At 49.9% G+C, this 13,949-nt stretch overlaps 1 protein-coding gene across 4 annotated transcripts in view; it reads right to left on the reverse strand.

The window, feature by feature from the left end:
• Positions 1 to 3,408: 3,408 nt before the first annotated feature.
• FERMT2 (FERM domain containing kindlin 2) overlaps positions 3,409 to 13,949 on the reverse strand; it is a 46,480-nt gene continuing 35,939 nt past the window's right edge. For 2 of the 4 annotated variants that reach the window (XM_033063263.2, XM_033063261.1), the window contains 7 exons: positions 11,891 to 12,015; positions 10,441 to 10,547; positions 9,890 to 10,111; positions 7,550 to 7,570; positions 6,979 to 7,103; positions 5,528 to 5,669; positions 3,409 to 3,686 (listed from right to left, as the gene is read on the reverse strand). In XM_033063263.2, coding sequence (XP_032919154.1) covers positions 3,513 to 3,686; positions 5,528 to 5,669; positions 6,979 to 7,103; positions 7,550 to 7,570; positions 9,890 to 10,111; positions 10,441 to 10,547; positions 11,891 to 12,015 — 916 coding nt within the window. In that variant the 3' untranslated portion in view covers positions 3,409 to 3,512. The remainder of the gene's footprint in view (positions 3,687 to 5,527; positions 5,670 to 6,978; positions 7,104 to 7,549; positions 7,571 to 9,889; positions 10,112 to 10,440; positions 10,548 to 11,890; positions 12,016 to 13,949) is intronic. The other 2 variants (XM_033063262.1, XM_033063259.1) reach the window with 1 other exon arrangement.

Here is a 13,949-nt window from a genome sequence, read left to right on the forward strand (position 1 = left end):
GACCCCCCCAGGCCATGCCTGGCTCACACAGGCATCCAAATCTTCCCTGCTGCATTCGGAGAGGTGCATTTGCAGCCTGGTTTGCATCAGTACCTTGCCAAAAAAGTGATTTATTTTTTCCTTTTCCCCTCCTCAAGGTCCTGGAGAGGGGTCAGCGAGGGAGGAGCATCACCCCCAGCCCTGCTGCTGTTGAAGGTTGGAGTTGTCCCATTTTCAGGCACTTATTTTGTTAAAGTGAGGCTTGAGCAGCCCTGCTGGCTTTGAATCTCGCTCCCTATCATGTTCTTGTCACTGGAAATTGGAAAGAATTCCTCTTTCCCAAGCACAGCCCCTGGTTTGTGAATGCCAGGCTGAGTCACCCCGAGGGCTGGGGACACCCACGGCCTGGGAAACCTCTGGGTTTTAATTTGGGTTTTAATTTGGATTACTCCTCTGAGTACCCAAAAGAAACAACCACAGCCACAATTCCCTGTGTCAGCAAAATAAATCTGCAGTGCTGGAGCTGCAGGAGCTGGGACTGGCTGTGCCAAGACCCTCCTCATCCTTGGTTTGACCCCCAGACACCCCAAACCCACCTGTGGTGATTTCCACATCACAGGAACCCTCTGTGCCCACCACATCCTGGTTTTCCTGTGGCTCAGGATCATGGAGCAAACAACCACAAACCTGCTGCCTGTCCCTGGGGTGGATCATCCTTCCCTTCCCATGGGCTCCAGCTCTCAGCAGTTCCCTCCTTTCTCCTTTTTCCAGTGCTGCTCATGCTTCCCCTCACCCCCATCCATCCTCAGCCCTATCCTGTGCCCTGTTTTATCTGGTGTTCCTCCAGATTTCAGGAAAACCACATCATTTTTAACCCTCCAACATCTCATCTTTTCATCCAAGGAGAAAGAAATCCAGTTGGGGTGTTAGGGCATGGGTTGGACTCGATCTTGAAGGTCTCTTCCAACCCAGTGATTCTGTGAATTCTGTGGAGGAGAGATCCTGGAAAACCCAGCAGTCTCCTCTGGATCACCTCGACCCCCTCCCTGTTTCCTGCAGCTCCAGCACCGCTTCCCACCCTCGGGGGCTGTGTGGGACAGCAGCCTCTGCCTTCCCATGGCCCTTCCCCGACCTCCTCTGCTTTTCTGCTCAGCGTTTCCTGCCTCCTCACCTCCCCCCTGCCTTGGGGACGCACGGACCGAGGGGATTTGCTCCATCTTTTCACTCCCCATCCTGCCTAACCTCGGCCAGGCCGATATTTTTCAATAACTATTTTTCAATAAGTATTTTTCAGGGAGCCATCCCCATCCCACAGCCAGCTTTGGAGCAGTTCCAGGGTTGCTGCTGGGGTGCTGGTGCTGCCTGCCAGGATCGTGCTCGCCGCCCTCCGCGCGCGTGGCTCGGAGCTGCCCGGACTTGCTGCATCCCAAAGAACGAGCCTGAGGCCGTGGGGCACGACTGGGAACATCCCTGGCACGTCCTGGGCACTGCTCTGCCCTCTTGGAGTGGGAGGACTCACCCAGCCCCACAAGGCCACCCCCCTTATCCTGGATTTTATGGAGCAAGGGTGCAGCCATTCCATGGGTGCAGAAATGGGGAGATGGATTTGTGCCAGGGGAGGTTTAGATTGGATATCTGGGGAAATTCCTTGATGGAAAGGATGGTCAGGAACTGGAACCCAGTGCCCAGGGTAGCAGTGGAGTCACTGAAGGGATGTGAAAGCTTTGTGGATGTGGCAGTTAGGGACAGTTCAGTGGTGGGTTTGGCTTAGATCCTGCAATTCCATGAATCCCTGGGCTGCTTCCCACTGCCTGCCCAAGGAATGGGACCTGCAGGGAACCTAAAGGGGCTCCAGGAGAGCTGGAGAGGGACTGGGGACAGGGGTGACAGGACACAGGGAATGGCTTCACTGCCAGAGGGCAGGGATGGATGGGATGTTGGGAATTGGGAATTCCTGGCTGTGAGGGTGGGCAGGCTCTGGCACAGAGAAGCTGTGGCTGCCCCTGGATCCCTGGAAGTGTCCAAGACCAAACTGGACAGGGCTTGGAGCAACCTGGGACAGTGGAAAGTGTCCCTGCCATGGCAAGAGGTGGAATGAGATGGGATTTAAAGTCCTTTCCAACCCAAACCAATTTTACAACTTTTTGGTGGCATTTGTTTCAGCAGACTTGGGATAAGGCAGCAGGAGGAAGCCCAAGGCTGGCATGGGATGGCTCCATCCTACAGGACTTGTTTATGGCCTTTCCACAGCACAGTTAGACCCCAAAAACCAGGAGTGGCAGCTGAATGTTAAATAAAAGATTTGACTTTTATTTAAAATAAAATGTATTTGAACATAGTCTTGGTAGCACGGACTACGGGAACACAACACTGGTTTTTCCTTGGCATTAGGGGGGATCCCTCCTCGTTAGTGTTAATGTGGGAATGGCTTCATGAACCTGGCAGTCCTGGCCCCAGGGATCAGCTACTCAGGGTGTTGTGGCACAGCTCAGGAATCCCCTGTAACTCAGATCAAAATGTACTGGACTGAAATTGAAATTTTTGTGGGTTTTTTATTCCTCAGTTTGTCCCCGTACCCCTTCCAGACATCCTGCAGTTACTGCTGATCTATGCAATATCCCAGCTGGCTTGTGAGACTAGTTACAAAAACTGTACAACTTTATAAAATTTGTGTTTTTTACATTAGTTACACAAAAAACCTTTACTTCATAAACCTTTTACTTCATATCGTAATGAAAAAAATTTGCATATCAGAGGCAGAACAGTGACTATGCTGGTGAATACTAAAAGTGTCATAATACAATATGGTGTACAAATAAAATTAAAAAAAAAAAAAGACAATATAAATGATTATCAAAAGGCAAGTTAAACAAATAAAACCAAGCTATAACAGACTAACAGAAGATCATCTTCGAGGCCACACAAAATTATCCTCAATGTCAGGCACCTTCAGAGTCCTGTGTAGTGTGAGAGGAGAGATGGCAGCTCTGCTCAGGAGCAGGACGACTTCAAACAGGTCAAATGTACAGAATAAAAACACAAAAAAAAGGAAATAAAACACTCATGCACTAAACATGATAAACAGACTTCATATAGCTTAGCCCTGGATGGCTTTACAAGAAGATGGCTTAGAGTTCTCTTCAAAAATTGGCTTTTTAAGGTCAGTTAAATTTTTATCCTGATCTGCCCATCGGAGTCTGGATCTGTGGGGTCACCATCACCCTGCCCAGACACAGTCTGGTTATAGCAAATTAACAGAAGTGCTCATTAGTGCACACAAATTAACTGGTCTGGTAATGAAAAAAAAAAAAAACCAAAAAAATGAAACAAAACAAAAAAAATGAAACAAACAAAATAAAAAACAAAATAAAAAAATAACAAAACAAAAAAAAACCAACCAAAAATCCAATTATTAAAAAAAAAAAAAAGTTACATTTCAAGCTTACTTTATTAAGCAGCATTATCTCAAAGGACAGCTTTGGAAAGTTAAACATGAATATGGCCTGGGGGTTCCGTGGGGCTGCTGGCAGGGCTCACACCCAGCCACTGGTCAGTTTGTAGAACATCTCCTCGTCCAGGCTCTCGTTCTGGTCCTTGGCCCGTGTGGACAGGAAGATGTAGCCCCCAATGAACTCGTGCACCACCTTGCAATCCACCTCGGTGCAGATGAACGACACCCTGACCTCGTCTGCGAACTCCACCGTCACCTGCAGGGCACACACGGCTCAGCTTCTTGGACAACTCCCTGCCCTGCCTCAGGGAATTGCTTTTCCCTCCTCCCTGCTTTTTCTGGGTGCTCTGCTGGGTGTTCAGATGATTTTCTAATTTCTCAGCAAAATTCTGTAGGAGTGAGCCAGGAGGAGTGAGAGGGCTGGAGCCTCTCTGCTCCAGGATGGGAGAGCTGGGGATGATCCCTGGAAAAGCAGCTCCAGGGAGAGCTCAGAGCCCTTGCAGAGCCTAAAGGGGCTCCAGGAGAGCTGGAGAGAGACTGGGGACAAGGGATGGAGGGACAGGACACAGGGAATGGCTTCACTGCCAGAGATGGGATATTGGGAATAACTGGAATTCCTGGCTGGGAGGGTGGTGAAGCCCTGGAATAGAATTCCCAGAGAAGCTGTGGCTGCCCCTGGATACCTGGAAGTGTTCCTGGCCAGGCTGGATGGGGTTTGGAGCAGCCTGGAACACTGGAAGGTGTCCCTGCCATGGAATGGGGTGGGATGAGTTGATCTTTAAGGACCCTCCCAGCCCAAACCATTCCAGGATTCTGTGAATGTTGATTTGGCCTTGAGGATCCTTAGGAGTTCCTTCCCCCTTTAAACATCCTATGGCTCTTATTCAAATATTTAGATACTGAAATACCTTTTATTGCCTTTTTATTGTTTTCTATTTATTTATCCATTCATTTATTTATTTAAATTACCATTACCCCTTGTGTTCCCCCCTGACTCAGAAACAACCCCCCAGTGTTTCCACCTCTCCATGGCCACACTTTCCCTGCTTCCAGAGAATCAGGGATTGGCCACAGACCAATCTATTGAAGTCTGGGCTTTCTTTCCACTTTTCCTTGGTTTTCTAAGTTGAATTCTGGCCACAGAAATACTTTATGGGGGCTGGGGGAGCTCATTTTGGAGTGGCTGAACAAACCATTCATTTATTGATGCTTGTTCTCTTTTTGTCCCCCCATCACTGACAGCTCTGCAGGAGGGATGGGGATTCCCAAGCTGGATAATTGGGATACCAGGGCCTGCAACTGAGTCAAAACAATGACTCTGAGGCAGAGGGGGAAGCTGAATAATTTTTCCAGCAACTCTTAATGAGCTGCAAACTGCAGGAGAACAGCCCTCAAGTAGCCCTGGTAATTTTAATTGTGTGTTCTGCCAAAAAGGAGCCCAAAATTTGTGCATCCAAATGTAACAGCAGGGGGAAAGCCCATCTTAGAGACTGGGGAAGGAACTTTTTTTGCTATTTACATGGAAGTCTGAGTTGTACAGCAAATGAAAGGAATTTTAGTATGGATAAGGTGTTATGGGATAGGATGGAGCATCAGGGCTGAGGTTTCATTTCATTTCATTGTGTGGCCTTCAGAGAATGGAGGAAATAATTCCAGGCTACAGAAAGACTCAGGGTTTTTTCTTAATGGTCACACACAACTCCACCAGTGCCTAAAGGGGCTCCAGGAGAGCTGGAGAGGGACTGGGGACAGGGATGGAGGGACAGGACACAGGAAATGGCTTCACTGCCAGAGGGCAGGGGTGGATGGGATATTGGGAATTGGGAATTCCTGGATGTGAAGGTGGGGAGGCCCTGGCACAGGGTGCCCAGAGAAGCTGGGGCTGCCCCTGGATCCCTGGAAGTGTCCAAGGCCAGGCTGGACAGGGCTTGGAGCACCCTGGGACAGTGGAAGGTGTCCCTGCCATGGTAGGGGATTGGAACAAGATGAGCTTTAAGCTCCTTCCAACCCAAACCTTTGTGATTCCAGGACTCCAGGAGTGGTGCCTGTGTCAGTGACAGCAGCAGGGGGACAGGATGGGGTCAGACACCCTCTCACCATTTTGATCTCCCAGTTGACGTTCCACTGTTTCATGTTGCTGAAGCGCCAGGTCTTGACGGCGTCGCCCGTGCTGGCGTCCATGCGGATCAGCCGGTTGTAGGCGATGCCGATCAGCTCATCCTTCTTGCCACCCTGGAACCTGGCAGAGGGATTGGTAAAAACAATCCTGTGACACACATAAACCCAGCAGCTGAGTCTACTTGTAAAAGCATTTTTATAAATCAGTGCAGCTCACGGTTTTAATTTCAGCTGCAGCGCAACTTCCCCAGCCAAGGATGTGCACAGGGACGTCCTTCCCCATGGCAGGGGTGGAGTGAGGTGATCTTTGAGGTTCCTTCCAACCCAATCCAACCCAACTAAACCAAATCCAACCCAACTAAATCCAACCCAACCCAATCCAACCCAACCCAATCCAACCCAACTAAACCAAATCCAACCCAACTAAATCCAACCCAACCCAATCCAACCCAACTAACCCCAATCTAACCCAACCCAGTCCAACCCACCCAACCTAACCCACCTACATCCAACCCAACTAAACCCAACTAAATCCAACCCAACCCACAGAATTCACAGGGTGATTAGGTTGGAAGAGACCTTCAAGGTCATTGAGTGCAACCCATGCCCTAACACCTCAACTAGACAATAGCACCAACCCAATCCAACACAGCCCAACCCAACCCAACCTAATGCAATTCAACCCCACCTAATCTAACCCAACCCAACAAAATCCAGCCCAACCCAACCCAACTCAATCCAACCCAACTAAATCCAACCCAACCCAATTCAACCCAACACAGCCCAACCCAACCCAATCCAACCTAACCCAATTCAACCCAACACAGCCCAACCCTACCCAATCCAACCCAACCTACTGCAATCCAACCTCACCTAACCTAACCCAACCCAACCCAACAAAATCCAGCCTAACCCAACCCAACACAGCCCAACCCAATCCAACCCAACTAAATCCAACCCACCTAACTCAATCCAACCAAAACAAATCCAACCCAAATCAACCCAAACAAACCCAATCCAACCCAACTCAACCCAATCCAACCCAACTCAACCCAATCCAACCCAACTCAATCCAACCCAACTCAACTCAATCCAACCCAACTAAATCCAACCCAATACAGCCCAACCCAACTCCAGCCAATCCAACCCAACTCCATTCAATCCAACCCAACTCCACTCAATCCAACTCAACTCAACTCAACTCAATCCAACCCAACTCAACTCAATCCAACCCAACTAAATCCAACCCAACAGAGTCCAACCCAATCCAACCCAACTAAATCCAACCCAACTAACCCAACCCAACCAAAACAAATCCAACCCAATTCAACCCAAACAAACCCAACCCAACCCAACCCATTCCACAGTGATGCCAGGATATTTAACCCATTCCCTGTACCCATTAAGGAAACTCCCTCAGCCCCACCCACCTCGCGTTGAAGTGCGTGATGCCGAACTCGGGCAGTGACTGCCAGGCTTGGATGAAGCGCATCTTGGCCTCGATGAGGCTCATCTGGGCCACGTTCTGGTGAGCCTCCAGGATGCGCGCCGTGATCTGCGGGCGGCCACACACAGCGGGGTCAGGGGACAGGGGACCCGGGTGCCACCTCCGCTGTCACGCGCACGGGATCTGAGCGCGCGCGATCAGTGATGCCTCCCCTGAGGTTTTATTTCAGCTCCGACCGCTCAGAGCCCACGTGGAGCTTCCCATCTCCAGACACAGGAAAGCAAATATAGATCAGAGCTGTCTGGAGGCAAAGAGCCACTCATGCTCTTGGGAACTTTATGGATGTGAGCGAACAACACGGCAAATTTCTGGTGTAGGGTTTCCAGTTTCACACCATAAATCACTGGGGACTGTTACAAAAACCAACCAGGGCCCAAGTGTCACGGGGAGGGTGCAGGTTTTGTTAGTGCTTTCACCGCTGCTCTCTAAACCAAAGGGGTTCTAGATTAAGTTTATTTTTAGTTTGTCTTAATTTTATTGTTGCTGTCACTTACCAAGTCTCTTACATAGCCTGGCTGAAGATGGCAAGGCGAAATGAAAAAAAACCAGAAGAAAAGGAGGCAGAAAGAAAAAAAAGCAATCAGAAATATGGCAACAAAGCAAAGAAAAAGTGTAAATTAACTGCAAACCAAAGTCCAAGCAAAAAACAAAAAAAAACCAAACCAAAACAAACCACATGCACAATTCCTTAGGTGGAAAAGCAGCCAAAGGGAATGTGAGCAGGGACAAGTGAGCAGAGATTCACCACTCATGCCAGCCCTGCTGGAGCACTGGAGTGATCCCAGCTGGGCCCTGGCCTTGTGGAGAGATGGTTTTGGTCCTGAGATGGTTTAGGATGGACTGCTGGGAAAGGTTCCTCCCCCAGAGGGTGCTGGGCACTGCCCAGGCTCCCCAGCGAGTGGTGACATTCATGAGGCTGCCAGAGCTCCAGGGGTTTTTGGACACCAGGGATCCCAGGGTGGGATTGTTGGGGTCTCTGTGCAGGACCAGGAGTTGGACTCTGATCCTTGTGGATCCCTTCCCACTCAGGATATTCCATGGTCCTGCTGGAGGTGAAGGGAAGGGTGAAGCTGCCAGTTCAGAGCTGGGTTCATGTCCTCACCTTCCTCTCCACATCTCTGCACAAACTCAAGGCTACTCTGGTGGGGAAGCTCAAGCTCAGGTGCTCACTCTGAGCTCAACACATCCTTCTGTTTGGGATATGTGGAGAAATGATTGGGATGCTGTTTGGGATAACAAGCAGATGAAGGAACATCAGCTGTGCTTCCCAGGGATGTGTCTGCCCTTGCTGCCTCTGACACCAAACTCTGGCAGGGCACCTTGGAGCTCTGAAAATCCTTATTTTGGGTTGGTTTTTGTTGTATTTTCATGCTTCCAATCCCAGCCTGCCAACCCTACACTGCTGCACGTGGAGACAAACATCACCCCAGTGGGTTTGGGGCTGGTGAGGACCCAGAGCCTCCATAAATCCACGGCCAATTCCCATTCCAGCACCTCCTGTGGGCTGCACAGCTCCTCCCCTCCTCCTCCTCCTCCTCCTCCTCCTCCTCCTCCTCCTCCTCCTCCTCCTTCCCTGTGCCGGCCACGGAAGGACCCTTGTGGTCAAATTCCTGACATTCCTGCAGCCTCCATCCCTCATTCCTCCCAGCAAACTTCCTCTGCTGCTCCAAGCTTTGCCTCTCGCCAAGGAAAATCCTAAATCCACTGCTTAGTTGATGCCTATGAGGGTCCTGGAGTCCACACCATGGCCATGTCCTGACTGGGATCATCCCCATCCTCACAATTCCATGGATTTTATTTCTATAAACAGGATACCTGCACAGTAAGCAAGTTTTCCAAGTTAATATTTTTCCAGGTGCCTCTGTTTTACTGGAAACCTAGAAAGTATTTTTTATATATAAATATATATATATATATCTATATATGTAGGTTAAAATAGTATATTTATGCAGCCTCTCCTCCATCCAAGTGGATATAAAGGCTTATTCAGGAGAATAATAAGGGCTATATAAAATATAACTCCACTGCCAGGAAATCATCGTGCTGTGCCAATAAAAAGTTATATTTTTCCGGCTTCTCTGACTTGCAGCCTTCTTCAGGGCTTGGAGAAATCATATCCAGCCCCAGCCAGCAGCCTGAAGGATTTAAGTCACCAAAAGGCCACGGAGCAATGCTTTCCTTATTTTCACTGCTGCTCTGACATATAATTCTCTTTGAGAGAATTCTGCATTTATTCCCAGTGAGGAACAGTTCAGCCCTGTCAGGCAGGGATCAGATGGAGCGTGGATGGAGTTCAAGCACGAGTCACAGCAACTCAAAACCAAAGCAATGTTCCAAGGACTGGCATTTGGAAGCAGTGGAAAAGCAGAGAGAGAAATATGCAAACCATGTTACAGCCAAGTGTGGATAAAGCACTGCAAGCAACTGCAACTCCGCTGATCCCGGGGGTTTCTCCACGGATTCTGTGCAGGGAAGGGGTTTTAACCCCAGCACCGGGCAGAGATGGGGCAGCTGGGGCCAATCCATGATCAGCAGGGGCCAAACCATTCCCAGAATGTGTTTCAAACAAGCACCAACTGATTCCAAAATGCATTTCCAATTGCAGGTTCCCCGCCGTGCCCGTGCACTTCACACAGCACACGGCACCATCCCGGTGCTGGGTGCCAACCCCAGGTGCTGGATCCAAACCCACACCCTTCAGTCCCCACCTCATTTTAGTAACCACGTGCATCCCAGTGAGTGAGGACATCCAAAACATCCAAACCACGCCGTGTTAAACACCAGCCACCGCCGGGACGCGCGTCCAGCCCGACCGAGGCCGCGGCAGCGCCCACCTGCTTGTTCTTGTACTTCTTCAGGTAGCGAGGAGACACCAGGCACTCGGGGTTGATGTCAGTGTTGATCTGCTCTGGGATCAGCTGTGGGTCTGGGTTCAAATGCTGCATTTTCAGGAAGGACAGGATGTTCTGCACTTCCATGCCGTAGGAGCTGTCGGCCATGGTCTTGCCCTTGGAGGCCAGGCGGCAGGCGGCCATCCAGCTGGCGTACTGCGTCTCCTGCCCCCCAAAACAGGGACACAGCTCTGTCACAGCCGTGGGGGGGCCACCAGACCCCTCAAAAAACACCCCAGGGAGCCCTCATTCCCCTCCCAGCCTCAGGAGACTCCAACATGCACAGAGATGGGCAGAAACCCAACCAACGTCTGGTAAAAAACCGCAGGACAAAACCAAGGCTCATTTTTTGCTCCAAACTCAAAGGTGACTTGGAGCACAGTTGGAATGCTGAGACAGGTGAGAGCATTTTTTATTTGTTTTTTAAAGAACAGCACCTGAGCAGGATGGTGGACAAAGGGCAAAGAGGTGGCCAGACCAAGAGATGAACTTACGTTGTCGCAGCGCAGCCAAATCTCGTTCATCCCCTCTGCCACAGGAATCAGGAGTTTGATGTTGAACTTCTGACCAGAGATGTTCACATCAGGGGTAACTTCACATCCTGCAGTGAGGGAGATGCTGTTTAGCAGGGGTGTGAGGAATTATGGATTAAAAAGTGGCAAAGAAAGCAAAAATAGGAAAAGGAAGAGCAAAGCTCCTTGACTCAGGGGTCTCGGTGGCACCTCAGTGCTGCCAAAGGTTTGTCCCACACCTCTGGTGGGATGAACACTCCACACAGCACAGAAAAAAAACCTGTGTCAGATGTCCCTTTTTCCAAGGGCCAGGAAAAAAGGGGGAAAAAGCAAGACCTGATTTGAAAGCAATGAAACCAAAGCAAATGTGCACAACAGAACTCCTGGATCCTGCCTGGAATCAGAAATGGATCCAGTGGCTGGCAAACACCCCAAAACCTTCATGAAAGGATTGGAAGAGGTGACTGGATGGGTGTTGACTCTCACCTGGAAACCCTCTATGTTATTTCTGAATGATGGGATGCCCTGAAGTGTTTCAGGCCAGGCTGAGTGGGGCTTGGACCCTCCTGGTTTGGTGGAAGGTGTTCCTGCCCATGGGACTGGATGGGCTTTGAAGTCCCTTCCAACCCAAACCATTCAGGGATTCCATGCTCTGGCTGCTGCAGGCAGCAGTGAGGTGTGAGCATCCTGCTCCTGGTGCCTGGAGAGAATTCCAAGTGCTTGTGCAAACACAGGGGGCGATGAACCCACCCAGCCACGCCGCGCCAACGCCGCCCCCCAGATTTCTGGGAAGTGTTGTCACAGCAATTTGTTAAAAGCTCCCAGAAGGGTCCTGGGGGCCAGGCCTTGCTCCCACAACAGCCTGAGGTCACCTGGCACCCCCCCTGCTCCTGCCTCCATGGGGAGAACAGATGAGCTCACTGCAGCTCCGCGGGTGCTGGAGCAGGAATGTTTCACTGGACATAAGGACAGGCAGCCACTGCAGGAATTTCAGCTCTTGGGTGAGGCTGCTCCCAGCCAGCAGCAGGGAGAGGAGGAGAAAAAAAGGCAGCAGAGGAAGAAAATGGTTCTGTTCTTCCCAGTTTCTGCTGTGGGAGTCAGTGCAATCCTCTGGATTAGTGACAAAAAGGAGAAGGGCAGGTGGAAGGCTGGAACAAGGTTTGGAAGGTTCCCTCCAACCCAAACAATTCTGTGGTTTTCCAAGTTATTCTCTTCCCAAGCTACTGAGGTGGTGCTTCCCCATGGGATCACACACACTCACACTCAGAAACCCCATATCAAACCCAGCCACCTCATTCCTTCACACACCTTTACCCAACCCTGGGATGGAATTCCGAGGTGATAAAGCAGCAGGAAAACAAGATACAGGGGCAGCAGCCCATTCCTGGAATAAAAAGCAGTTTTTTTAATCTCAACCTTGTGCTTCTCTTACCTCTCAGGTTCATCTGGTGAGCAGGAGTCCCATTGGATTCCTCTTTGCTTTTGTAGCAGGAGATGGAGGTATCTTTGAAGGTGCACCAGTAGGGTTTGTAGCCTTTCAATGTCAGCTTCTTGGGCCTGCAGGAGGGACATCTCACTTGGTCTGAGCTCCTAAAACAACCTGCTCCCCAGGAAATTCCTCTGAATTTCTGCCCTGCCAAGCTGCTGTCAGGTTATTCCCACCCCTGCCTGGGGGTTCAGCCATCCTTTCACTGCTGGCTCAAGGAGTTGAGCTCCAATTCCAAGTTTGGACTCTTCAATCCCAGGGAGATAATTTGGGGCAAGGTGGGGGGGAGCTGGAGGACTGTGCTACAAAAACAGAGGAGTCCATGAACCACTTCAAAATCTGCCTCTCCAGCCACCACATGAAACTGGAACCTCTCTGCTCAGGCTCTGAGGGGAAGCAGCACTTCCAAGGACGTGTCAGTCACGCACACGCCTGAGTGCACTCCTTGTTTGCTTTTTAAACACTCCACAGCACAAAAGGTTCAGTTCTTTTCTACAGCAAGCACGGATTTTGCTCGATTCTGCAGGAGAAAGGATGGCCCTGCACCCTGAACTCATCCCAACACAAGCTCAGAGCCTTCACAGAGCTCCAAGTATTGGAATATTTTAACCTTCCCTGATTTCTAAACCTTATTCTAGGGCTGGATCTGCAGCCTCTCATGCATTTCTCATATTTTCAGCTCAGAAATGGCTGCTGAGAGTTGTTTAGATGGGATCTTAGGAAGAAATCCTCCCTGTGAGGGTGAAGAGGGATCCCTAGAATTGTTCCAGGCCAGGCTGGACAGGGCTTGGAGCAGCCTGGGACAGCGGAAGGTGTCCTTGCCATGGCAGGAGGTTGGGACAGGATGATGTTTAAAGCCCATCCCAACCCAAAACACTTTGGAATTCTATGATTTTAGCTGGCATGGCAGTGACTGGGCTGGCAGGGGAGACAGAACCATTCCAAATCTCTACAGCCACACCAGGCACACACTGGGACACATTTATAGAGTTCAATATATGGAATACAAGGGACATGCACTGCTCCTCCAATTCTCCTCCCCAGCTGAAGTGCGACAAGAGGCACAACCAAAGCTGGGACAGCTCCAAACATAGCACCACTGCATTTCTGGCACTAAAATACTATCTGAGCCCCATTTTCAGGGTTTAGGGCTTGCACTGAGTGAGGAACCAGCAGCTTCTGGCTGCTCCAATTTGCAGGCAATTAGCTCCCAGAGTGGTGCCTAATTTGATTGGCAAATCAGCAGATCAAGGGGAAGAACGAGTTTTTTGTTTGTTTGTTTGTTCAAGGGAGAGAAGAAACACCCACTGAGGGGCTGGGCACAGTCTTGAAACTTTGCCCCAATTAAGCCAGACCACAAGCCCAGACAGAGGCAGAGATCTCATTAATTCACCTCTGGAGAGGCAGGAGGAGTTTTCTGAGCAGAAAGTGCCAGGCTCTGGCTCCAGAACCAAACAATTCATAAAATAAAGGCTTGCTCCAGAGCTACTTCACTGTCTGCAGCTTTCCCCTCCCTATCCTACAGCTCTGCTGTGAAATCCCATCAGTGCTTCCAGCTTCCAGAACTTTCACTGCAGCAGGCAATAAATTGCAAAAGAGGGACGTGGTTGCCAAAAATGTTCCTCCAAGTGCAGACGCTGCCGTTCCCGGTTTCCATGAACCACCAACCGAGTCCAAGCAAGCTGAAAAACCCCTAAATCCTGAGCAAGCTGGGAGAGGGGCAGAGTCAACTTAACCTGCTCCTTTTGGCATGGAGAGACTGGGATCCAGGCTGGATAGAATTCCTCCAGCCTCCTGCAGACCAGGAGAAGCCTTTGAGAGAAGTTTTTAGGTATTTTAGGATGGTTTGTTCTCTCCTGGGCATTAAATGTGTTAAAGAAACATCCCAGCACAAACTGCTGGCTATGGGATGCACCTTGAATTTTGTATTTAAGAACCAATCAACTTAACTATAGAATATTTTGAATATCCTAAGGCCGGGAGATAAAAATAAAGGAAATTAAAA

Source organism: Catharus ustulatus, chromosome 6 (genome assembly GCF_009819885.2).
Source record: "Catharus ustulatus isolate bCatUst1 chromosome 6, bCatUst1.pri.v2, whole genome shotgun sequence".
NCBI lineage: Eukaryota > Metazoa > Chordata > Aves > Passeriformes > Turdidae > Catharus > Catharus ustulatus.